Raw genomic sequence first — 27,251 nt, 5'->3', positions numbered from 1 at the left:
TAGTTTCACTGCACCAGCCTGGTCCTGGGAGCTAGTGCAAAAAGAGACCTTCTGCCCTACTGGGTTCAAGTGGTGGTGCTGTGGCCATGTCACTCTATCAAGTCCTATGTGAACAATGACCATTGGGTAAGTTTTAGCATCCTACCTAACTCAACTTCTTTTTTTTTTTACAATTAATATAGCGGATATTGTCTTTAAAACTTCTTAAGTGAAGCACCATTCCTATGTTATAAATTAATCATAGTTCCTGTCTTGTGGTAACAGTGCTATTTTTGAAGCTTCAGACTTACATTAGTATAACTGAAGAGTGCTTCCAAAGGAGGTGGCTGCTTTTAAAAGCAACAACTAGGGAAACAAACTTGGATTCACTTTCTGTTGTCTTGCCAAACTTAATTCACCCAGAGCTTATGGAGTCTGCATAGATCTCACTCAAAATCACAATTAAAGCTCTCCAAAGATTAGCAATGTCTAGGAAGCAGTCAGATTATTCCCCCCAATGCAGAATAAATTATATATTGTACTGTGTATCATTTATAACAACTGAAATATCTCCTACAACACAAAAAAATGTTACTTTTTCCAATACTAAGAAAATAAGCACAAATTATCAACTATTATCAACAGAGGTGTCTGGCAGGTTAAGGACACACGAAAAAATTACCTGTGAAATTCACTGTCACATATAGGGTTGATCAGCTGCTTAAACAAGCTTTAGAAAATGATCAGACTCAAGTCTTCATCAGCCATTCTTAATTTGTATCCATGGAGAAGGTTGGGGCAACATACACTGACCCAGCACTCCTGACCTTTCCCCATTAAGTGGTAATGTCTGAAGCAGGGTTGTTAGTGCATTTGACCAAATGTACTTACAGTTTTCCCCACAGTCAAAAACCCTGAAGAATCAGAATTCCCAACACACTGAGGATTTTCAGTTCAGCTGAACAAACCAGCTTTAGGTCAGCAACCTGCCCTTAAGAGAACGTTGGACAGCACAGCATGTGATCCCTCCACAACCCCCATGGAAAACAATTAAAAATGTCTGGTGGTTACAAGTGCAGTAATGGAGAACAGGTCTACCAGAAGCTATTACGTGTGATAACCTAGTGGAATTTCTAGGTTCAAAAACAACACATCTCTGCATTCCAGATGCTTGGGACAAACAACAGAGAAGGCCATCATGCTTGTGAGTTTGCAGGGGTATATGACTGGTTGCTATTAGAAAGAAATAATGGGTTTTCACATGTACCTTACTTATTTTCATATGGCAAGATTCATATCAACCACATTATGGAAAACATTGACTTCTGAACATTTTTCAGCACATTAATCTTACCACATGGAATGGATTTAAAGACCTTTTAAACAGCAGCGCAAAGCAGACCTTTTCCATGCCAAAATACCTAGAATAACAATCATCAGCATTTAGACTCACTTTTTTTTCTTGCTGTGTTCCTTACAACAATCCTTTAAGGTAAGTCCCTACCAGTTGGGGAGTGGAAGGAGGGAGACAGAGAGGCATGCCTAAGGCATCTGGTGAGTTTATGATAGCGATGGTATTGGAACCATTGTTCTTGTTTTTACTATGCATTTTGCGATTTTATATTGTGATTTCATGTTGTGAACCGCCCTGAGACATGTTGGTATAAGGCGGTACACAAATTTAATAAAGAATAATAAAGAATAATAAAAGACAGCAAAAAATATTCCTTGCAAAGATGCCACATGAAATAGTTCAACACTTTAGATTTAAGGTTCAGTTTTAAAAACTAATTAAATAAAAAGGTATTTACATTGCCCTGGAAAAGATAATAAAGATGCCACCAGGAGCCTCTTCGAGAAGGCTTTTCCTTAGTTGAGGTGCCACTACCAAGACGTTCCTGGTCTTGGTAAGCCATTGACTGATCAGGCCAAAGGCAGAAATAGCAGAGTTCGTATTCTTGTGCTCGCCTATTGTTGTTCCCCACAAACTTCTCAAGATGTCCACTAAAGGATATTCAATCTAAAATCCATGTCAGAACTATAATCGGCAAACAAAAATGTTACAAGATAATTTTGGTTCGACTAATAAAGATATAACTCTAACACAGATTTTGTATTTTTCTTATGAGCCAACACTGCTACATTTCCTTTTTGTGTGAGATACTCACTGTTTTCTTTCCTTCATTTTAATATTGTAGGCGTGTGGACAAAGTCTGTTTTTAGTTTTTGCATAGCACCTTATGGTTTTAGGTGTTGAATAACAATAGTCTATAGATAAAATGTTATAGAATATTTGTAAGTAATTCAAATGCACACTCACGTAAAAGGATTCTTGATGTAGAGGAGGGGTGCATGGACTGTGTTCACAGTCCTTATTCTCACTTTCTACACATACTATATTCTGCATAACTTCTGCCTGTGTATGTGCAAACAGGAATTCTGCCTCTTCTTGAGTTCCAAATGTGCCAACAATGTCTATGTACAAAACACCTTGTACACATGTAGTTATTTCTAAAAGTGTTGTTAAAAGCCTTTTTTTTTTTAAGCCAACTACAAAATAGGGTTTTCTTAAAGTTTTCTCTGCAACCAAATATGTCCATTATGAAAAAATGTTTGATATTTATAAATTAAATATAATTATCCCCTAATAACAATGTCATGGGACGCGGGTGGCACTGTGGGTAAAAGCCTCAGCGCCTAGGACTTGCCGATCGAAAGGTCAGCGGTTCGAATCCCCGCGGCGGGGTGCACTCCCGTTGCTCGGTCCCAGCGCCCGCCAACCTAGCAGTTCGAAAGCACCCCCGGGTGCAAGTAGATAAATAGGGACCGTTTTCTAGTGGGAAGGTAAACTAGCTACAAGTTCTCCATATATACCTTTAATCATGTTCACCGTAAAATTCTATTTGCTGCAAGAATAGTTTGCCAAAGTATGAAGAAAGTAACCTCCATTCCCAAATTTTTTATCGCTGTTTGCCACATGAATTTTACTTGGAATTTCTAAGGCGTAGAGAGGTATTTTGAGAACTGCAGTTCCATTTACTGAATTACACTGATAGGAAGGCAAACGTATTTTAAAAATAGATTCGTGCTTCAATAATTTCAGGAAATGTTTCTATTGGTGTTTCCTGTAGGGGGTGACACTGGCTGGGGTTGTTAGAGGCCAATGAAAATCTGTTTGAAATTGTTTTAACAATTGGTGATTTTAACAATGAATGACAGCACTATCTCCATCCATGCTATGATCCTTAACTAAATCTTCATGTCGGAGTTGATAAACTGACCACAAAACAAATGCCATCAAGTCATTTTTAAGAAAAAGGCAATGACAGGAGCTGGGAGGGAAAGTGAAGTAATTTATTGGGCCCAAGGCAAAATCTAAAGAGAAACAGCAAAAAGCCTTGTGGGACCTTACTTAAAAAGGAACAGTATTTTTCATTGCATAAGCATTTGCGGGCAACAGACCCCTTTATCAAATGAATGAAGCATTTAAGAAGGTATATTATATATATGTACAGCCAAGGAAGGCTAGTTGTAAGCACTTAAGGCTAAAGACCAGAGAAAATTAAATAGAAGACTATGATAGGTACTGGAGATAGGTCGTGGGAAGGTCCCAGTCCTAAAAACACCGATGAATTTATGGTTCCATCAGTACTGCTGTCCGTGTAGCCACAAAGCAAAGACTGCACCTACTCATACCAACTAGTGTTCAGCTTCCATAGCTAGAAACAGCATCAACACAATTGTTTTCTGTCATGTAAAAACCATTAATCGGTATCTCTATTATTAATCCACGGAAAGCATAATCAAACAACATCAACATCACTTATTAAGAATAGCTTATCCCAGAACATCTTGACACATTTTACCCAGCTTTTAGATGTAAACATCAACCTCTTTACATAGAACTAGTTGGTATATTGCCTTCATATAAGAAGAAAAGTAATTTCAATAATATTTAGTAATATAACAATAAAACATACCATGCAATATCAGATACACTTAAAGTAATGAATCAGGTTTCAGTATTATCTTGCTGAGAAACAAAACATAGTATTGGATACAAACGAAGGTAGTTGCACTTAGCTGCTATTAAAATTTAGTGTTTTGGAGCAAGGTGTCATCAGTACTCTGGCAGCATGAAGCTTTATTTCTCCATAACATATGAATCAGGAGAGGCTGTGAAAGATCTGGATCAGTGTCTGAATGCAGTGCTGAACTGGATTAGGAACAATACACTGTGCTTTAATCCTGGGAAGATCAGCAAGTTACCTGTTCCTGATGAGGTCACACTCCATCTGAAGGACCAGGTGAGTAGCTTGGGGCACAGCTGGATATATATCTGTCACTAGACGCCCAAGTGTCCGCTGTGGCTGGGAGTGCCTTTGACCAGTTCTGCCTGGTTCACCAGCTATGGGTGTTCCTTGACAGGATGAGCCTGAGGATTACTGCAATGTACTCTATGTGGAGCTGCCTTCTGGCCTGGTTGTATCCCAGCTCAATAACTGAGATTATCTGCAGGAGTGCTGTTGCTTTTGCTTTTTATGGTTTTACACTGGTTGTATTGCTATTGTTTCTAATGGAGGTTTGATCTTATTTTACATTTTATCAATTCATACTGCCAAAGGGAGTTTGCTGATGAGCAGTATCAAATTCTAATAAATAAATATTGTACAGTGGTACCTCGGGTTACATATGTTTCAGGTTACATACGCTTCAGGTTACAATCTCCACTAACCCAGAAATAGTACCTCAGGTTAAGAACTTTGCTTCAGGATGAGAACAGAAATCGTGCTCTGGCGGCACGGCAGCAGGAGGAGGCCCCATTAGCTAAAGTGGTCTTCAGGTTAAGAACAGTTTCAGGTTAAGAACGGACCTCCAGAACGAATTAAGTACTTAACCCGAGGTACCACTGTACATTGTGATGGGAAGATTGACACTAGCATGCTTGCCCTCCCAGGGATCCAAACAAACCATCCACTGCACCAGGTATCAGTAACTGCTACCAAAAACAGACAAATCGAAGTTAGAAACATCCTCAACCACTTAAATCATACTTTGGCAGCAATCCTAAAATGACTTACTAGGGAGCAAGCATCACTGAATATAGTGGGATTTATCAGTATGCACATCTCTAAGAAACATCTTTCCAGCAGGTCTAGCCTGAACAACTCATGGACCAGGGTGTCCATCTGGAAATGGTATTGCTGTTGTTGTTATTTAATACTTCAAAGATACTATCAAGTTGTGCTTGCCTGAAGTAAAAGAGAAACCATGTGATTCAAAGAGATTAAATGGAAAAGAAAACTACAGGATATGTCAATTGGGGCCACATACAGGGGTCAAATACATAAAGAACACAATCCATTTAGAACACTTTTGAACACCTAGGTATCCCTTTTATATGTCAAGGACCAGGTTTCTAAGAGTTGTTTCCATCTGACTGTATTCTCAGACCCATTAACTTGTCTCACACTGAGGCAAACCTGGAGAGCCACTGCCAGTAAGTAGATAGTACTTAGCTGGATTGACCAATGGTCTGACTTGGTATAAGGCAACTTCCTATGCCCTTATTAAAAATCAAATTACTACTTCCAGCTACCATTGAAGGTAGAAGTTGAGCCTAAGTCTATGGCTTATTTATTGTTCATCTCCACTTCACCAATCACTTACACTCTTAGCATGATCAGCTTATGCATGGTACGCTAGACTGGCATACCCTTTTACAAAATCAGATTCAAATACGCAAGTCTGTGTAAAATGTTGCTGAACTAATTATGTCTGCTACATTTGCAAACTCTGCATTGCCAATATTTTGCTCATTACTTCTGCAACATGCCTTTGAGATATTTTGAGCTGGAAAGATGCATAACGTGCTGCATTCTGTTTTTGGTGAATCGGGTTAATTAAAGTCACCATCTGCTGAACTGAAGAAATTGTTAAAGGCAAAATTCTATTTTAACTTTGATGTTCTCTTTTACATAAATGGATGACAGAGGAGATCAAAGTACTGCTGCAGAATATTATTGTACATGCCTGATAGAAGAAACCAGATATTTCCCCTCTATATTCACACTTTAAAATTGCCTAATGTACATTTTTACATATCTTCAGCAACCGCTAAAGCAGTCTATTAATTAAAATGGCCTGCAAAGCTATTCCTGTCACAGAATTATAGTCAGAAGGGGCCTCAAAGAACAGCTTCTTATATTCCTTCATTGTTCCTCGGATTACACTTCTAAGTCTGCTGAAATTCCCAATGATTACACCACTACTTGTGTCAGGAATCTGGAAGCGACATTTTGAAATAGTGGGATGCTACAGACCTGCATAAGCAAATGTAAGCTTTATTATTTAATTATTTACTTACCTATTTTTATTTCAACAATTTGGATACCACTTAATTACAGCTGTTTGGGTAAGTGTTGTACCAAACCTCAATTTGCATGTTATTCAGGCAGACCCTTGTGGTTGTAGGCTAGAGATGGAGAACCTATGGCCCTTCAGATGTTGTCAGACTCCGGCTTCCATCAACCCCAGCCAGGAAGGCTAATGATCAGGGATGAAGGGAGTTGTAGTCCAACAACTTCTGGAGGAACACAGATCCCACATCCCTCGTGTATATCATATAGGACATTAAAGAGTAGAACTAGCACTTTAAACTGACCCCCCCAAACTGCTGCTGATGCAAAACTGGTATAATATGATTAAGCATCGTTCTTGAGGCTTCTTCTCTGCCTTTCCCTGAGGACATGAGTTAGCAGAAACTTATTTTTGTTGACACATAGGAAGTAGATCATGTTCAACGGCCAAAAAATGGTACTAGCATTAACATCAACCACAACAATTATTATTATTTTCTGGAAACATCCTTATTTAAATTATTTTTGTCCCACATTTCAAAACAGCCTTCCAAATGTAAGTCTTTAAAGTATAAGGTGCTACAAGACTCTGTGTTGGTTTTCTACAAGACCATTGGAACTGAAATTCTAAGGTGCTTTGCAAAAGCTATTGCCTTCAGTTCACAAACATTATGAGCCATTAAGGACGCAAAAAATGCAGTGACAGAGCTCCAATTAAAGAAGAGAGGAATACGTTATTAAGTTTCAGAAGTGATTATCTTTGAGAGAAAATGCCACAGATGGTGTATAAAATATGAAGTATTCTAATATGTATTTTTATTTATGGTCTCTATTAGTATGTTGTACCTCATATTTTATCTTTTGTTTTAATTTTTGCAACCTTGCAATTAATTTTGAAGCAAATTTTGATGCAAGTTTGAAGCAGCAGAAATGCTTTAAAATAAATATGTAACATTTCCATTCTCTTAAAAAAAAGAACTCTGAACTCTTAGCACTTATTTGTGCTCTGTTGCTGCTTGCCTCACAGAGAGGATTAGCTTGGCAGCATGCATAAGACAAATCAGTGCAAACCATGCAATAGATGACAGCTGACATAGAACACCAGACTGTGACACCATAGCCACCATCTGTTCCTTCAGTCACATTATGTATGCTGTGCTCACATTTTGTATTTTTATGTTGTGAACTGCCCTGTGATCTTTGGATGAAGGGCAGTATATAAATTTAATAAATAATAATAATTTTCATATCAGTGATGCTAAAACATCAAATTGTACATTGTACTTGGAATCTATTCTACTATTTTTTACCATCACCACCATGATACAGAACGCATCCTAAAATTTATGGAACCTTCCAGTTCTGACTTGTTTTTAAAAATTCTGTATGCATCTCTTTCTAAACAAAAATACCTTAGTTTTCAAGGGGGGGAAAGAACTCTTCTGTGAATCATTCACATTTACTTACATAACACTGTAAAAAAGTTATGATTCATTACAATTTAAAAATGAATTTTATCTTTTCATAACAGTTAACTGACTTGTTACTGTAAGTCACATATCAGAGCTGTTGATGATTAAGGTATATTTGTTCCAACAACAAAAATGTTGACCGAAAAATGTTACTTGAATAAAGTTGACGCTTTGAAAATATTTAACCAGTATTTGGCTGGCCAAAAAGATATTGTCAAATGGCTAATCAACTGAACCCTCCTGTATCAAACCAAGGAATATATAAATACTTTACTTGATTAGCAGGCAAATGAATATGCTGTTTCAGCTTTTAAAGGGTGGTAATATCCCATAGCTCAGTTACCAAGTATCAGTTTCTTAAAATAACCACCCTTCTTGCTAAGCCCGTTGGACAATCCATCTCAACCAGGCAGAAGCAATGCATGGTACAGCCCTTCTCAATCTGTATCACTTCGGACTGCCAGTAGGGAACCACATGTCTGCGTACTTCCACCATTATAAAAACATACTAAGCTGCATTACACCAAGACAGACTATTTTGTCAACACAAACTGGCAATGGCTCTCCAGGGTTTCAGACAGGAGTTTCTCTAAACCCTACTTGGAAACACCAAGGATTTAACCTGTAGCTATTTGCTCACAAAGTCTGTGCTCTGCCAGTGAGTTCCGGCCCTTCCCCAAGCTAGCATATTTTATTTGCAGGCAAAAATACAATATGAAAAATGTAAATTTTCCATTTTTGGAATAAGATTCATCCTCTTATTCTATGCATTCCCACCTTGCTGTTTATTCCAGTCAGGCTGGAACTGGAGGCCAAAAGCTCCCAATATACTCATTTCCTCACAGATGTCCTGCTTGCCTTTCATCACTGTCAAACCCTAAAATTACTGTTTTCATAAGGGAGCCAACAGGGCCAGATGACATTGCTGATGGCCTTGAACTGCTATGTACTGGGCACACATCCATTAAATGCTAGCCAGTCCTTGGCTGTACTACTGCCAACATTTTAAAGCTTCCTCAGGTCCCTCAGTGCAGTATTATTCAAATACCTCCCAAAATACAAAGCAGTGTGTGTGCATGTGCAGTTGCCCCACTGCACAGCCCAGAGTGGCTCTCCAGTTACAGGATGCAGGAAGCCACCTGGTCCTCCACACCCATTTAAAAGTTCTGGCCTATATCTATCTACACTCAGAAGCACACACAAAACCCATAGGCTTCATTCATGGAATACTGGAGCACTTGGGTCTCTTGAGAAACCTGAACTCAGTGCCAACTTCAGCAATTAATGGCTTGAGCAAGTTCCTAACTCCTCCTCAGTCCCATCAAAAAAGTGGGAGTAATTTTATGTATGTATTTATATACCTTTATCCACATTTCTACTTAATGGGCCTAAAAAGCAACTCAAAAGAATAAAAGTGAGCTAGTTAGTTTCCAACATTCTGCCACACCTTTGCATAATCAAAAAACAGAACCAAACAAGAGGCTGGGTAGAGAGAGGTTGGCTTGATTATCCATACCTGTGGTCATTGGAGAGAGGATGTAAATTTACTTCCAGCCCAAATAATAGTTCAAGGGAATCATTTACTTTCTCTTATGTAAGTCAACAGCAACAATTCCTCTTGAGGAAAATAAAATTCTGCAGGGGGTGAGGTGTAAAAGAGGAGTCAGAAGAATAGTGGAGAGGGGAAAGGGGAAAGTAAAAGGGTTGTGGGCTATTTCTGCAGATTAATTGTGGCCTTGCAGATCCAACTACCGTATTTTTCGCTCTGTAAGACGCACCAGACCACAAGATGCACCTAGTTTTTGGAGGAGGAAAACAAGAAAAAAAATATTCTGAATCTCAGAAGCCAGAACAGCAAGAGGGATCGCTGCGCAGTGAAAGCAGCAATCCCTCTTGCTGTTCTGGCTTCTGGGATAGCTGCGCAGCCTGCATTCGCTCCATAAGACGCACACACATTTCCCCTTACTTTTTAGGCAGGAAAAAGTGAGTCTTATAGAGCAAAAAATACGGTACCTAATGCTCATCACGTTTATGATAGGATTTGGTATCTCCTTCTAAACTGCAGAACAGACACACTGCACCAAGTGCACATTTGACACCACAAGGCTTACAATCAGAATGAGAAATATCGGTACATCTTTCTTATCTATTACATGTATACTCTGCTATTGTGGCTCATATATGGTCCTCAGTCAGCCTCTCATCCAGGCAATTTAACAGGGCTAGACTTGCTTATCATCACCAGCACAACTGTACCATGTGATTTTAAACAATTCTCTGAATCTCCACTAATGGAACAATATCCTTATCGAAGATACAGATCTTATCTCTGTGATCAGAGTTCACTGAAGTAGTCAGAACTGACTGTGAACAAGTTGCATGCATCAGACATTACATTATTTATCAGGGATTGAAGTTCTGAGATTTTAAATTGTGCCATTCTTTTCTGTAAATAAAGTCCAAAGCATTCCTTCTCTCACTAATGCTACTTATATTGGGGCATTTTTAAAATTGCTACTGTGTCAAGCAATAAGGGGATTGACTCATTCACGGTCTTTACAATCCACAAGGAAGCCCACTGCAAAAACCGCAGGACTTTGCAGGCTTATCTTGCTAAACATATAATTGTTTGGCACCTTAGCCTGACTAAAAAAGACACTTTACCTTGTAAATTGGCACAGCGCCATCCTGACAGATGGACTGGGATGCAGACAGCCAAGAGATTATGTATAAGCATCAAATGCACTTTTCTAAGAGCAAGACACCCAGTCAGGAATGTCAAAACAGCTGTCCCGCCTGAGCTTGCATGCCTGCACTTAAGAGGATATGACGTTGCCACTCAACCCACTGAGCTGGATTAACATGGAAAATAAATAAAATAGCTCCCACATCTATATAAGGTGAGTTTTGTAAAAATCAGGATTACTACTGTGTAGTAACAGGCAGCTCTTAAAGCATTCTGGGGGACCAAAGTCTACAGTGATGCAAAACTTTCAAGTTACTGTGTATCAAAGCATGTTTTTTCAAAGAAAATGAGTTGTGAAGTTTTGGGGAAATGGTCTAGAGAAATAAGTTTATATTATGTGATTTAAGTACAAAATGCAATAGTCTTCACTAGAAATACATTGCAAAAACTCTGTGCTCCCCATTCAAAAACTGAGTTATATTTTTATTTTTGAATCAGCCAGGAAGTCTATTCCTTTCTGCCTACAGGTACAGGCACACAAAGTCAGACGCATAATCCATGTAACTTTTGAGGGTATTTCTGACTTGCATCTTAAATTTGGTCATGCAAGTCCTACAGCCTTGCCCTCACACATGTATGTTAGAGGATGGGACCCCTACCAATACCACTAACCTCTTAGCAACTTGAAAAATAAGGCAGCATGGCAAATAAGATAAAGGAACATCTATGTGACTGAACAGCACGGCCACATGATGAATGCCATTTATCATGTGCCCTTGGCTGCCTCACCTGCCCTCTGCTCATTTGACTAATCCATTTAGAGCAGAGATTATTCTCACGTTCCAACTGCCTGAGCAGCTTTCAACTTTGAGGCCTGTTGAAATCAATCTGCCAGATAGAGGTGTTTTTCAAGTATGAGGAAGGTTGGAGGGAAGAGAAGGGATAACAAATCCTAGTCCTTAATTATGAAATTTCAAGGCCCTGAAGATTAATCATATACATATTCCAAGCACTGAATTTTACAGATACGGATTTCAGACCTTACACTCTCCAAATAGTGAAGTTTCTAGATCTTACACTGCCACAAAGAGGTGGAATTCCTTTTCTCTGGAGTGTTCCCAGCTCAATACCTCTGAGAAATATGGAAATACTTTTTTCTTTTTTTATTAAGCTGGATTTCAGTGCCTGAGAAGTAGCAATGTTTCAGAAGTTGTTGTGCATTATTTTATTTTAATCTGATCTTTACTGGATACTAGGGAAATGCCCATGAGGCTGACTGGATGATCACATTTCCTTGCATGCTCCCCCAGAGGAGGAAATAAGGGCTGGGCTTGGTTCTCTAGGTGTAGCATCTCTTGTGAACAGTTTTACACTATGCTTTCCTCAACTTGGTGAACTCAAACCAATTCAATTTCAAAAATACATTTCTGCTTGATTGATAGCTATAGGAAGGTGCTAATCTGCTTCTCAAATGAGTTTTTCAGCTCACATGATGAAATACCACCACCAGATCCTCTGGCTCCAAAAAGCACTGCAATCACATGCAGTCTCAATCACATATAATGATTCTGTGTGGCCACCAAACCACTGGACCAGAAGTTGGCTTAGGCTGCAATCATAACTGCACTTATTTGGAAATAAGACCCACTGAATTCAAAATGACTTCCTTTTGAGTAGATACGGCAGAGCTGTATCTAGGAGGGATCTGCCAGAGTTTCTGCCCTGGGTGAAGCCTCCAGAGGGGCACCATTGAGGCTCCCAGCCTCCCAGCATGCCTGGGCTTCAGCCGGAGAGAAAGATGAAAAAGTGAATGATATTGCCTAATTTTTGTCCTTTAGGAATAAATGTGTTGAGGGTGCAAACACACATCCGGGGGGGGGGGGGGGCTGCCAAACTGGGTCTTTGACCCGGGTGACAGAAAGCCTACTTTCAGCCCTGGATATGGTTAGGGTTGCACTGATGGACTCAGTGGGTTTCCTTTCAAGTCTGTTTATATTTCTAGCAGCCAAGTGACCTTCCCTCTTCTTTGCACATTTTCTACAGCTGCTCTGTTCCCTTCTACTTAATGTCAGTAAACCCCCCTGCTCCCTTCTTTACATTGCCACACAAAATCGCATTTAACAAGTAATTTCAAACAAACCATAAGTGCCAGCCTAGGTTATAGGTCATTGTTTGGAGCAAGACAAACCACAAACCTGGATAGTATGTAACGCTAAACCAAACTATGGCCTAGTTCTCAGTAGAACAGCAGCAGCAAGACCATGAGAGCAAAGCAGTCATGATTTTCCAGATGGGCTTCCTTGTTCAGGCTAAGCCAAATGTTGACTTAATATGTGAACCAGAGGATGCATTTCAGTCTGGTTTTAGGCTCAGTTTCTGCACAGAAACTGCATTGATCATCCAGGTGGGTGGTTTGGAGTTTTTGTGTTGTTTTTGTCAGGCTCTCTGGACTTGGAGCTAGAAGCATGGCGTTCCCACTCATATCCAAAAAGCCAATTCCAGAAGGTGGTACTGAGACTCCAATAGGATTCCATCTTGTCTCTTAGGATATTTAATAGCTACATGAAACCACTGAATGAGAACACCCACTGTTTTCCAGTTTTGTATCATCAATACACATATTAAATTCAGTTCTACCATTCCTTTCTACCATTCTGTTACATCTGATTCAGGTGAGGCAATTAAAGTGCTGAATCAATGCTTGGAATCAGTAATGGACTGGATATAGGCCAAGTGAATAAAGATCAGTACTGACAAAATGGAGGTACTTTATAATAGGTGATTTCTCTGTCCAGGGAGGTGATATTCAACCTGTTCTGAAGGGCACTGCATTTCTGCTGAAGAATGAGGCTCACAGTCTGAGGATGCTCATTGATCCAGCCTGGTTGCTGGAAGCCCACATAGTTTCAGTGGCACACAGAGCACCACCCTTTCACTAGCTGAGGCAGATACATCAGCTGCAAGCCCTCTTAGAGGTAATCTGATCATGGCTGTCCATGCTCTGGTAAATTTTTGCCTAGGCTACTTCAATGCAGGCTGCCTTTAAAAAGTGGTCACAAATTTCAGGTAGCTCAAAATGCAGCCACTAACCAGGACTGGTCATTGGAAATACATCTCACCAGTGCTTACCAAATCAATTTCTAAGCATAATTCAGATTGCTGGTACATAAAGTCCTGCCCAGTTTAGGACCTGAATGGTTATCTTCTCCCACACTAACTTGCCCATGCGCAGAGATCTTTCGAAGCCCTCTTCCAGGTAATGAGGCAGGAGATAACTAGAGAAGGGGTTCTCTGTTGTGGTACTGTATTCTGCTCAGGGAATTCTCTCTTTCTCTCTCTCTCTGTGTGTGTGTGTGTGTGTGAGAGAGAGAGAGAGGGGGGGGGGAGAGGGAGAGAGGCTTGCCTGGCATTCACACTAATGTAAATTATCTTTTTTATTTCCCCAAGCTATTCAAATTGGATGGATTTCTAAACTTGATGGAAACGTTTTAGTGCTGCTTTTTGATCTGTTATTGTCTTGATTATTTCTATTAAATGTTTATAACATTTTTATATTGCTATTCTAAAATGCTTTTACTGATGAGCAGCATTGCAATTCCTAAAAGGAAACAAATATGCTGAAATCCTCTAAGAAACCGGATGCAATAAACAAACCTTCTATTCGTTTTGAAAATCCATTGTGAAAGTATACTTAGGACACACACTTTGGCATGGGCCACATTCTACCATGCTGAATCAACTGCCTAGTGGTGAAAAAACCCACAGAGCTTTGAGCAATGCTTCTTCCAAACGAGCAAGGAAGTAGATTCACTGGGGTGGGGGGAGAGAACTTGCTGATACAGTTGCAGTTCTCAAGTTTGTGGAAGGTTAGGACCGGTTTATTTATTTTTCTACCCTTCCTTTCCATAAAAATAATCAATTACAAACAATATATTTGATCTGGGCTTGAACATTAGTGCTATTGCTGCAGTACTGGTTTTATGTGCTATTAGTGCCATCTGGAAGAAGACAGGTTGCAGCAATCTGCACCAGCTGCATCCTCAAATGGCTGTCCCTGGTAGAGCCCTCAATTATGAGTGTTTTATGAGCACAGGTCACAGAAGGGTGTCCTGATGCAAAAGAGAACAGGGCTTCTGCATCTTTGCTATGCAGCAGAGGGGATTTCAGTAGGTGCAGCTTGCATGTCCAGCTACACCTGCTGAATTTTTCTCTTCTGTGCATTTATTGAAAGTGCAGACCCCTTTCTTCAGCTGCATCTGGACACCCTGGATCACAGCAACAAAATTCTTGTTTTCAAGGAAACCATATGGTGCTTTGGACAGAGCTGACAAAATAAATTCTTCCCAAGACAACTGAGTTTCTTTAGTAGTAATCTGGGTCTAGAACCAACCTAGGACAACAAGGCTTCTGCAATACAGCAAATAAGAACCCATCTAGAATAGCAAAACTGGAAATGCCTGGATTTCCTATCAAAATCACTTGTATCTTATCAGGATTTTGCTTCAGTCTACTGATTCTCTTTCAGTTAACATTCTTAAAGAAGAACAAGTATAATCAACAAATCTGTGACACTTCCCTTTATAGATAAGCAATTTCATTGCCTAAGGCTGCAATCCTAGACTCACTTACCAGCTAATAAGTCACATTACTTCCAAGTAGATATGTCAAGGACTGCACTATTAAATGCTCAGTAATAACATCTCCCAAAACAGTAATAATAATAAACACTCTTTAAATTAATTATTATTTTATTCTCCTGTGGAACAACTGCTGGAAAGCAAAAATGACTAAACAATGGTTGGGAGGCAATAATATTTATAGAGTGGTACCTCAGGTTAAGTACTTAATTCGTTCCGGAGGTCCATTCTTAACCTGAAACTGTTCTTAACCTGAAGCACCACTTTAGCTAATGGGGCCTCCTGCTGCCTCTGCGCCGCCAGAGCACGATTTCTGTTCTCATCCTGAAGCAAAGTTCTTAACCTGAGGTTCTATTTCTGGGTTAGCGGAGTCTGTAACCTGAAGCATATGTAACCCGAAGTACCACTGTATAATTATTATTTCTACATTAAAACACTGATTTTGCATTGTAATTTAGTACCGGTAATTTTCTCTGTGGCTGCAATCTTGTGCACCCCATGCACATCTAGTAAGAATCAATGGGAGTTACATACTGCAGGACAGTATTGAGTTTGTGTAATTTTCTCTGAAAATAGTGAAGTGATGTTAACCATAAGCTTTTCATATTTCAAAATTCAATTTCCTTCTCATGGGAAGCATATCTGTGAAGCTCCCAAGAGTACAATGTCATAATATTTAACCAATACATTCTAGGAAAAAGGCTACTAGTTCTACTAGACCAGGAAAGGTGTACCGGTGGCACTTCAAATGTTGTTGGATTCCAGCACATCAGCCCCAGCCAGGACGACCAATTGACAAGGATGGTGGGAGTCTAGTCCAACAAAAATGTTGGAACCAACAATGAGGAACTAGGGAAGTGCTGTCTAGAAAAAGGAGGAGGAGAAAACACAGCCCACCTTCTATTCACTGCCACTTGACTGTAACAAAATATGAGGAACTTACAGATAATAAACGTTCCTTTGCCCAAAAAAAGACAATATTAAGATATTTTAAAAGACCCATAGGAGTACGGCATTTTTTCATTTATATGGTGCAACCAAATCTTTTAGAAATTGTAATATGCATACATTGCCAATCTCTTCAAGAATTTCTGCTCTCTTTAAAATTACATAAAACAATTTGCTTTCTTTAGCTTTTTAAAAAAATATGAAGGCATACCACCTATTTTTTGAAAATAACCAAAAGAATCAGGGAACCTAGCTATAACATGGAAAAGGCTGAACTGCTGCCAGTATTTTTGAACTGACTTTATAACTTACAGAAAAGTGAACTCTAATCAGACTAACCAGAAGAACCTGGAAGCATCAGCTTGTACTAAAATCAGTTACTTGTAGTAGAGTGAGCTATTACAAGCACAGCAGTGTCTGTAGGAGCCAGTATGACAAAGAGTAGTGGTTTAGCGTGGTTTTTAGTGGTTTAGTGTGCAGATATATTGCCCATGCATACATTAGTACCATAGTGGTACTGTTAAAAACAGACAACTAAATTGTAGTTTCAGGTAATTATAAATGATTTCACAGATATAGTCCACCATGCATACTTAAATGAATTCAAAGTACACCAAGTTACAAGGAGAAATAATCAACTCCCTAATTTTAAGAAGAAAAATACTGCATTATCAAAGAACCCAAGTCGTAAAATCTAAATTTCAACATTTGATCTCTGATTTAGTTTTTAGTTGGGAGGATGAATTTCAGCCTTGTGCCAGCCTTCAAATGTTGCTGATACAATCTGATTTTCAGTCAAAAAAGTAGTTTTTGAAATTTAAGTATCTTATTAACTTTTCCTAGGAAGTACATTTATATCATTACAGATCATTACACAGCCAAAGGTCTATTTTTGGTGAAATGCTGGCTGAGGTAAGTAGGCATAATGTCATGTATGCACAGAGTAACTAGATTCTGTAACCTCCAGCCATTTTCAGCTCTCTGAGCTGAGGGCACTGAGGCACCCTTGTCTCTGCTGGAAATTGGTATATACTGTATAATGAGACTTCATCATCATTGATTTCAATAATCTTTGGTATCCTGGGCCCCAACATCATTCCTGTGGATGTTGGGTCCCTAGATATTGTTGGACTACAACTCCCATCATCCCTGACCATCGGCTAAGATGGCTGAGAATGATGGGTGCATTTAGGTTGAAAAACACTGACATAAGTGGATTGAACTATTTATCAGGCATTATAAAAAGCAAAACTCAAGACACCGTAACACCTGGTCACTGAGGGAAGAATTCAAGGTCACTCTCTTCTAGTTGATCCATCAGTGCAAACATTTCTGCTTGGCAGATGAAACAATTCCCCCTATCTTCTCTTGCGTGCTGTTCAGGGGGGTTCTACTGACCTTCCAGAATGGCTTTGGGGGAGGCAGAAAGGGAAAGGTGGTGTGCTAACGGGAGCCTTACACTGGCTTCCACTAGTGTGCTACGTTTGTTGAATCTGGACCTATATTTTTAAAAAATCACATGTAAAGAAGAAACGACATTGGTAGATCTGCATCAGCACAACCAGACACCTTCATCTGCCCCAGCTGCAACAAAGCATGTCTCTCATGTATTGGTCTCTAGTCACAGCAAGCGCTTTAACTCTCCAATGGTTCGGCTTCACCCACAAAGGCACACTCTTCCATTGTCTTCCGAGACAGACAAGTGCTAGCCAACCAACCCACTGAAACTGAAGCATGTTCACATACCTCAGATTTCAACTGAAAAATCAAGTACCTAATTAAATCTCTCCCAATCGCTACTTGAAAAGATACTACATTGTGGATGAAAATACAAACCATGAGCCAGTGAAGCAAAGTTCTCAGAAGAGCTGGTAACAGCTGCCAAAGTCTGAGTTCTTATGGAACATTAAATGCAACATTTACACTACATAAATGCTAGTAAATTTAAATGCAGAGCCAATACCACTGCTGACTATCTTCTGGGGCTTTTTTTTAATGTGGGAGGTAATCCCCTTCAATGCACATCTGTTTTTACACACAGCCACCTTACCTAGGTAGAGCGATGAGTTTTCTTTCTTGACATTGTCATCCAAGTAGGTTGGTCCCAAGGTGTAGATGGGTGTGGAGCCCATGCCAATGAGAATTTGGGCACAAATAAATAAAGCTACATAGAGTGAGTGGTCCTTTCCACCTGAATCCCTGAAACACTCTGGCGACTCCGCATGGTCTTTGGAGTTATTGCCAGTCATGCACAAGCCGTCATTAGAGACAGAAGAGTTCAATTCCTGGATCTGATATGGTGGAGAGATGAAATGAGGTAAAGAAAACATGGCAGCCCCAAGTGCGATAAATAATCCACCGACAGCAAGCCACAGAGGCCTTCGTCCTCGTCCCCCAAAGTAACTGATGAAAACCACTACCACCAGGCTGCCAATATCAAAACAGCTGACCAGCAGCCCAGACTCAGAACTTTTCAGACTGTACCTCCTTTCAATGGTGGTGATAACACTGCTCAGATAGCCAGAGACCATAAGGGACTGGATGAAAGTCAGGAAGCACATGCACACCAAGAAGAACCTAGAATCTATCAATACTACATTGAGAAATTTTCTACCTGGGATTGCCAGCAGTGTAGAAGCTGGCGAAACCCCTTTACTAATGCTGGCAGAGTTATTGCAGCCTGTTCTTTCAGCAAAACTCCCAATTCTTGAAAAACTGGAAGCTGTAAAAGAGAACATAGTCCTGGAAGAAGCAGTAGCAGCAGCAGCAACATTGCTGCGATGTGCTAATGTGTCAGGGTCAAGGCCACATCTCTGATCAGAACCCCCCTGGAAGCTCTGTAAGTTCCTTTTGGCTGTAATGAGAGCACTTTGTGAGGTGTTAATCGGTGGAACAGATCCATTCAGAACCGGCAAGCTCTTGGACCTGAAGCTCTCATCTGGCTTTTCTGGCTGCTGTCCCCCAAGGGAATTTGGGCGCTGGTGCTTCTGCTGCTTTGTTATCCCTGACAAAAGCATGCTGATCACAAGCCCAGTTTGGACTGAGAGTTACCACTTTCCAATCAGATGCATAATCTCGTTGAAAATCAATGCTGTCTTTTCATCCCATGAGCACGCAAGCATGCACTGTGGCTTTCAACATCAGCCACAGCCACTCTGGAATAAAGGAGTCTACAATCCAACACCGTCAAATCAGTGCATCAGAGCACGTGCCCAGCAGATTCTTTTGTGGCTCCATCCTTCTTAGTACTGCTTAAGGACCTGTTCCCCCCTGCCAGCAGCTGAGCTATAAACGGATCGGACTGGGCCTCTCCCCCTCTGCAAGCACATTCCCACGTGGATTAATTGGACACGTTTAGCAGCGAAGAAGTGCCAGAGCTCTTAGAGAAGCCTAGCAGCTCTGGGAAAGAGTCCTTGAATGCCTGCATCATCGGCCACCAGGATATGGATTTGAAGGATGTCCTCTCTCTGTCTCCAGTTTAAAAGACTCCTGGTGGTAAATCTGCCAATCTGTAAGGCAGAGAGAGAGAGAGAGAGAGAGAGAGATCAAGTAAAAAAGGTCAGTATGCTGCTTTTGTCCTGCTTCACCCAGCAGTAGTTCCCAGCTGCTGCTCCCTGGGGCTAGAAAAGGACACAGCAATCTCTATTATCAGGCACTCTCCCCTGAACAATAAAAGCAGGATGGCTGGAATCTTCTTGCCTTCCACAAGCAGTAACAGCCTATTGATATGACATTCATTTTAATAAATGAGAAGTGGTTACAGCATCAACACAACAAAAAATTATCCCTCAAAAATATATGAAGGCAAAATCAGGTTCATTTCAGCAATTTCTTTCCCCACCTCACCAGCCTACCCTTTGTAAAAAGAGATATTTATAAAGGAATCACATGCATAACACATACGTGTCCTTATGCACTATAGCCCCTTTTATTAACTCCGATGCAATAGCAAATGTCAACATACTAACTCTTTTATTTTCATGGCTAAAAATAAATATACTGGAATAAATATTCAATTACAAATAGCAAGGCATCAGAGACTGTCTGCACCTCATCCATTTTGCTTCCCTGGGCTCCTGATAACAAGGACTGGAGTTTCACAGGAGGCTCTCCGAAAGACAAGGAAAAAAATTGGCACAGGAAATAAAGAAAATCTCAATACATATCTGACAGACATGTGCCATCCCAATATCAACATACTTGACAAGATTATTTGTATGTCACTGGTACACAGTAACGGCAAGCAAGTGCAATTTCATACACATATCTGCATGCTCAAAACACCCTCACACAGGCAATCTTGGGGCACAGAATGATCCACACAGCCACATGCATCAGGGTGTTTGGCCAGAAAAAAGTGCCCATCTGCATCTCCATCTGGAAGAGTAACATTTATAAAGCTCCGTGCTTGGCTTTGTGAGCGTTTGCCTGGGCTTTGTGCTAAAATATAAAGGCACCGCTACATACTGGGATAAAAAAAAAATCGAATTTAAAAGGCAGGGGAAGACGCAGGGAATCCGTTTAACTAGACAGCTGCCGCTGCCATGCAGCAGCCTGCACAATAAGTTCCATGCACGCGGCATGCACACTGCCTTCCCAAAGAGCTAGAAACCAGTTCGCACATGCCAGCCTGTCTGTAACATATTTTAATCTCTGAAACTCCAGGACTTTCGGACCAATTCTAAACCCGCACCCTCGGAAGCAAGTCCCGCTGAGTTCATCGGCAGTTAAACGTGCATAGGACTGTCACCTTAGATGACTTCCTATTTCCACAAGTTCTCCCTAATACTATTACCCCATCCCTGTGCACCGACTTCACAGATTCTCCTACGGAAACAAAGCTGGCCACTTAGTGGTCGCGCCCAGGTGGAAGAGATGCCTCTGTGTCCGCCCCCAGCCTCTCCCACCCGCTTTTGTCTCCTTTCCAGCTGTGGGGGATCGCTCTGTGCAACGCCGAGTCCCAAAACTTTAAGCCTCGAGGAAGCTCACAGGGAAGGCAGATCTGGAAGAAGTTAAAGGGAACCCGCGAAGGAACAAGGGAAGGAGGGGGGAATCAGGCGGGGGGGGAGAGAGAGAAGCGCGAAGGGATTATAATGCAAGGCATCCCTCCCCGCCATCCAACAGCACCCTTCCGAGATGAAGAAACAGCCTATTACTCACACAGCTCGCTGGCTCGTATCCGTGGGAAGCCGGGAGGGAAAGCGGGGGGGGGGGGGGGGAGAATGGAAAGGCGAGAGAGGCAGGAGGAAGGGCAGAAAGCCAGCCGCCCCGGCTCTAGCTTGGGTTGCTCCCGCCTGTAGGTAGCGACTCCCGAGTGTCTCCCCTTGAACTCCCTTCCTCACCCGGCCTGACACTCAATGCGGAGTTTCCTTCACCCCCCCCCTCCCCGCCTGCCGTCTCTAGGAGCGAGGCCGCGTAGAGCGCGCAGGCGCACTCCGTCCCCTCCCCTCTCCTTTGTGAGGAGAAACGTCTCCCAGCGGCTGTGTCGATCCACCTGCTCCTGCCTTTCCAAGAGGGACGCAGATTGGCTTCCCCTGGAGTCAAGAGAGGGAGCCGCGGGGCTGGCGAAGAACCGCCGCCGAGAGGAACTCCCGCCGGAAGGGGCAAAAGGAGAGAGAGAGAGAGAGCCCTCCCCATAGAAGAATCCATGGCGAGCACACACGACACACCAGCATTCTCCTCAGAGCCGAAATCCCCTCGCCGCCCTTCGGTTGAAGTGGGCTTGTTCCAGTGATAATAAAATAAAAAATCCATCCCAGAATGCAGTCCTATATGCACGCTAAGGGGGAAGCCCGTTGAATGTAGCAGGAGTCCCTTCAAAGTAAACTCGCTAAGGGTTCTGTTTTACAGTTAGTAGGAGTAGCCGTAATAAAAATTAATACACATGTTAAGTAGATAGCCAAATCAATTTACGAATAAAATAAAATCCAGTTCCTGCGCACCTGAGACAGCACACCAGGATAAGGCCACAAAGATACTTTTTTTAAAAAAGGCGTTTTAAAGGGTGTGGGAACAATGCACCAACAGCAGATTTCCCTTAAAAGCACCAGGAGAATGAAAAAAAAAGTCTTCACTGACCCTTTACCTGCGAGGAACCAAAAAAGATCCCGAGGGAACAGATTATGACACAACAAAAGAGCTAATTTGTTTAGCTATCTTAACTGACAAGATTACCTATCAATGACAAGATTACCTATCAATGTGAGTTATTTAAATGCTGAAAACTCTCAAGCCATAACTTTCCTTTGAGCCATAGCCTATTTTATTTATTACAATTAAAGCTTGCCTTTCATTCAGGGAGCACAAGGTGGCATACAAGGGTTTCTCAGAGAGTTTCCCATCCTGACATGTTGCTTCAGTAAAGTTGGTTTGTCATGCACCTGCAGACCATTTCCACTCAAGGCTATAACATGCTAATCCAAATAGAATTGACTGTCACTTTAGCAGGGCCATTCCTACCATTTAGGCAAAGTGAGACAGCCACCTCAGGTACACTGTCTCACTGCCAGTGTTGGATTAAGATTCAACTGCCAAACCAGTCAGCTTCTTTCTATACAAGAAATGCATAAGGGAAATCAATCTTGTCTTTTGCATCAGACAACAAATTGTCTTGTGCCTGCCATGCAACATTAGTCATGCAATTTCAAACTAAAATTGCCATCAAGAACCTGAACCATGTGCACACCTCTACACACATTTAGCCACAAATCATATTTGTTTAGATTTTGACCCCATTCCACTCCAACAGCTTTCTAATTGCATATCATACCAAGAGTTGTGCTCACAACTTCTACAACATTTCAGAACATCCAGGTGGGCACTGCAATATGTATAATAAATACAAAATAATACAAACTTAAATACAAACTTGTTTCCTGCTTGGCAGGGGGTTGGACTCGATGGCCCTTGTGGTCTCTTCCAACTCTATGATTCTATGAGACAGCAAACATTGAGGACAGCACATTCTATCATATATTAACAAAAGGCATATTACAATTTCTCTTTTTTATATTTACCTAGGGGAAAAAAATTATAAATTTAAAAATAAATAAACTTTTGTGAGTTCTTTGATGTACTCTGTATACCAGAGGGCCAAGTTATTACATGTGTCCTGTGTGGCAACTCGTATCAGTAGCACTGCCTCCTGCTGTTCTGAGGATCTTACTGTCCCCATATATTGTGGCTCTTGTTCCTCCCTCTGGGAGAAGTAGAGCAGGTGACAGCATTTTCAGTAACCAACCACAATCATGCAATGTTACCTCTAGCCTTCATGTGTTACTTCAGTTCCCTGAATTGGTCAAATCAACACATATGCACACATCCCCATTTGGCTTGCCAGTGATAACCATTGGATCTCCATTTCAATCATGTATTCTGGTTTTTTCTTAATATGTTGATGTATGGAATTTACACTAGTCTGGCAATATAGATGGGGGGTTGGGGTATGGTTTCAGTTTATTTCATATGGTGTCTTCCTCTGGTCCACAACCTGGACAAATGCAAAGTCTGCCTGTCAATTAACTGCTGTCCTAATTTTTAATGCCACTTATACCAGGCATTTAGTCAATTCCAGGGCCTCACATGCCCAGAGTCCAATATATAGGTTTTCTTAATCCCTTTATCACAGGAACAATTTCTGATTTTTTAATCCAATTTCAGTGCATGATTGCTTTGAATCTTCCACTGCAGCTAAATATTGTTGCATACCACTCCCAAGTGGTGCAAAATTCCGGGGCTTCCAGGCGCTTTGAGTAAGTGTCCGTTTCCTTTTGGGAATGAGGCCCAGCAGAGACTGTGGTGTCATTATAATAGATATGTATATTTAGATATATTTACAACCTAAGTCTACAATGGAGGGGTTCGCAGCATTAACACCCCAAAACGTCCCATACCACAGCTTTGGATTCAAACAGAAATCAAACATAGCTCTCAAACGTTGCTCCAGCTTGCTGCTTTCTTTCTAGGTCACATCACTGCCCACTCTGCTCCCAACTCTGGCCTTTTCTGTTGAGGGAGGGGCCCCCAACAATTTGCCATCTCACACTGAGCCCCTTAATTCCCCATCACATGTTAAATTGAATGAGGGGGGTGCAGATTTTATAGTCATATTTGCAGGGGTAGACCAGATGACCCTTGGTCAATTCTGTTATTCTGTGGGGGGGGGGTCATACTGATGTATATTTTGCTTTAGGAGGTTTAGTTTGGTCAGAACTGAATACAGTGGTACCTCGGGTTACATACGCTTCAGGTTACAGACTCCGCTAACCCAGAAATAGTGCTTAAGGTTAAGAACTTTGCTTCAGGATAAGAACAGAAATCGGGCTCCGGCGGCACGGCGGCAGCAGGAGGCCCCATTAGCTAAAGTGGTACCTCAGGTTAAGAACAGTTTCAGGTTAAGAATGGACCTCCGGAACGAATTAAGTACTTAACCCGAGGTACCACTGTATACACAAAATGCAAAATCTATTGCTTTTGGTAAATGAGCCACCATAGCCTAGGGTTGCCATATGACTGGAATTTGCTGGACATAGACAGGATTTGGCTGTCTGTAATAACATCCAGGCAGAAATTGCTTAAATGTCTGGGGAAATCCTGATGTATAACAACCCATGTCAGTAGTGTAGATTTTGGCAACAACTTTCATTTTTTGAAATATGGCAACCATAGCTGCTAGAGGGCCGTGACAATTTGTGTCCCAGACTTTTTAGACTCATCTACCCATGTAGTATCTCAAACCAAAGAGGTGCATTGGTTGTTAGAAGTGAATTATATTGGCATTTTTAACACTTGATGGATCCTGGGATTAGAGGGGTCACCCCTCTCCCAACCTCAAAATAATATTCTTCTGATAATCACTTCAGGTTCTTCTCTGACTTTCGAAGGCTCTCTTTTGCATGGAGTCTAAATACAGGTACAGTGATACCTCAGGTTAAGAACTTAAATCGTTCTGGAGGTCCATTCTTAACCTGAAACTGCTCTTAACCTGAGGTACCACTTTAGCTAATGGGGCCTGCCGCGCCGCTGCCGCGCAATTTCTGTTCTCATCCTGAAGCAAAGTTCTTAACCTGAGGTACTATTTCTGGGTTAGCGGAGTCTGTAACCCGAAGCGTCTGTAACCTGAGGTACCACAGTAGTGGGATAGATGTGATATCGGCCCAAAATCTAGCAAGAATTTTACTGGGTGCACGTCTATCTTATTTTATGTCACCCATATTCTCTCTGTCAAAGATCTCAGAAAGCCAGTTGGGTTAGTAGCGATTTGTCTTACCGCTAATCTTGCAAAGCATGCCCTTCCTCCTGTCTTTTTAAGATCCATGCCCACTCTCTGAACCAGGAACTTCCCTCACAGGCTGAGTGGGTGAGGCCTGGACATTTTCTTTCTGGGATTTCAGAAGGAGTTTCTTGTGATTCCGGAGAGGGTGGCTCAACTGAAGATTTTGGAGCGGAAAGAGACTAAGATAGGGTTTCCATATGTCCGGAATTTCCAGGACATACAGTATTTGGAGTACTGGATCCAAAAGCAGCGTCAGGGTCCAGGAAAACCTGGATGTATGGCATCAGATGTTGGCAGTGTTGATTTTGCCAATTTTCCTTTTTTTAAAAAATGCTCAATTTCTTTGTGATTTTGCAAAAAAAGAAGAAGAAAAAAAGCTCAACTACTTTGGCAGCCCCCCTAAAAGCAACTCAACAACTTTTCCGTCCGGAAAAGCAAACGTCACAGCGCCACAACCAGTGAGTGAGACTGAGGCCTACACGTGTATTCAAGCCTAGGACTGTGTAACAAAAGATAGGCCTGAAAGTACGATCATTCACCTGTGGATAACTGATTTATTAGACTCCATTTTCCTCCATTTTTGTTTACTGATTTACAATAAACGTTGTGTCTGAGTTGTTCCTTTTGCTCCCTCCCTTTTTCTCTCATTGTTAAATACATCTTAGCTCCTATTCCTTTATCCCCACTTGAAACATAAACCTGCTTGGCCTAGGGGCTCCACACGCTATTTTGAGGCCTTGCCAGTCTTCCATCCTTTTATAGTTTTGAACCCAGGCCCCTTAGTTTGACCACAACAAAAGGTTGCCAGTGGGAAAAGAAATTCTGTACCTACCTGCTCAGGGCAGAACCTGTTGCAACCTTGATTCAGCCAATTCAGTAGCTGGTTAGAAGGGAGGCCTCTATAACAACAGTGCTCTCCAGTATTTCAGCCTATTTGAATGAATATGTCTGAGCTGACCCAGGTTGTTTTAAGATCAGCTGGAGATAGGACTGATGTAATTACAGTTACTGCATCACAGAGCAGGGTGAAAGCAGGATCCAATCAGGAAACAAAGTTCCCTCATTGCTTATGATGCAACATTGCAAGCCAATTATTTAGCTTCTTAGGCTGCAATCTTATGAACTCAGTGGGGCTTACTTCTGAGTAGACAAGCAGAAAGCTGCACTTTTAAATACTTCAGCACATTAAACCAGCCTTTCCCAACCTGGTGCTCTCCAGATGTTTCCCAGAACAACAATAATATTCACTGGGCTTGTGAGTCTTGCTTGATTGGTGCCACTTCAAATCTCTCATGTTGCCAGTCCTATACAATACATTCTTCCACTTGTAGTCTCACTGGATTAGGGACAACATAAACAAACCCCATCTCTTTGTATTAAACTAATATCCCTGTGCTTCAAAGAACCCAGTAAATATAAATAAATCAGACAGTAGTGACATCAGAAAGAACTCAGCAGATCAGTTTTCTTCTGAGTTGGAATTCTGCAGACATTCCACATTTCTATGTATATTCATAGGATTACAGTCAGACATCCCTATCCCATCACTGGCTGTACCTATTGAGGTGCAAGGAATGTCTTGCTAAAATAGCATCCTGCATGAAGCAAGGGGGACCCAGAAGAACCAGGTGCATAAGACAAAGGTGCTGCTTGTAATGATGGGCTGGTGATAATCCCTCTGCCATTTACTCCTTATGGCTACTGTACATGAACCCTGCCCCTTTTTTTCTTTGGCAGGACCAACCTACCTCTTAGCTCCTCAGGCAGCAGGTTGGGAACAGCAGCAGATTGGTGCACCCTCCCGGGCCAGGCCAGGCCACCCAACCACCACCACCAACTCTAGGAACTATACTGCTACTTTGCAGTGTCATAAAAGTGGTCAGTAGTGCTTCTACA

General features: G+C 41.4%; 1 protein-coding gene across 3 annotated transcripts in view; it reads right to left on the bottom strand.

The window, feature by feature from the left end:
* SLCO5A1 (solute carrier organic anion transporter family member 5A1) overlaps positions 1 to 26,279 on the bottom strand; it is a 62,187-nt gene extending 35,908 nt beyond the window's left edge. Inside the window, exons 1-2 of one of the 3 annotated variants that reach the window (XM_028736753.2) lie at positions 26,188 to 26,279; positions 18,132 to 19,590 (exon numbers count right to left, since the gene is read on the bottom strand). In XM_028736753.2, coding sequence (XP_028592586.2) covers positions 18,132 to 19,098 — 967 coding nt within the window. In that variant the 5' untranslated portion in view covers positions 19,099 to 19,590; positions 26,188 to 26,279. Of the gene's footprint in view, positions 1 to 18,131; positions 19,591 to 21,241; positions 21,712 to 26,187 lie in introns of those variants that run through there. The other 2 variants (XM_028736754.2, XM_028736752.2) reach the window with 2 other exon arrangements.
* Between the last annotated feature and the right edge of the window lie 972 nt (positions 26,280 to 27,251).

The sequence above is a fragment of the Podarcis muralis genome, chromosome 8 (genome assembly GCF_964188315.1).
Source record: "Podarcis muralis chromosome 8, rPodMur119.hap1.1, whole genome shotgun sequence".
Lineage (NCBI taxonomy): Eukaryota > Metazoa > Chordata > Lepidosauria > Squamata > Lacertidae > Podarcis > Podarcis muralis.
This window is presented reverse-complemented; position numbering and strand designations above follow the sequence as displayed.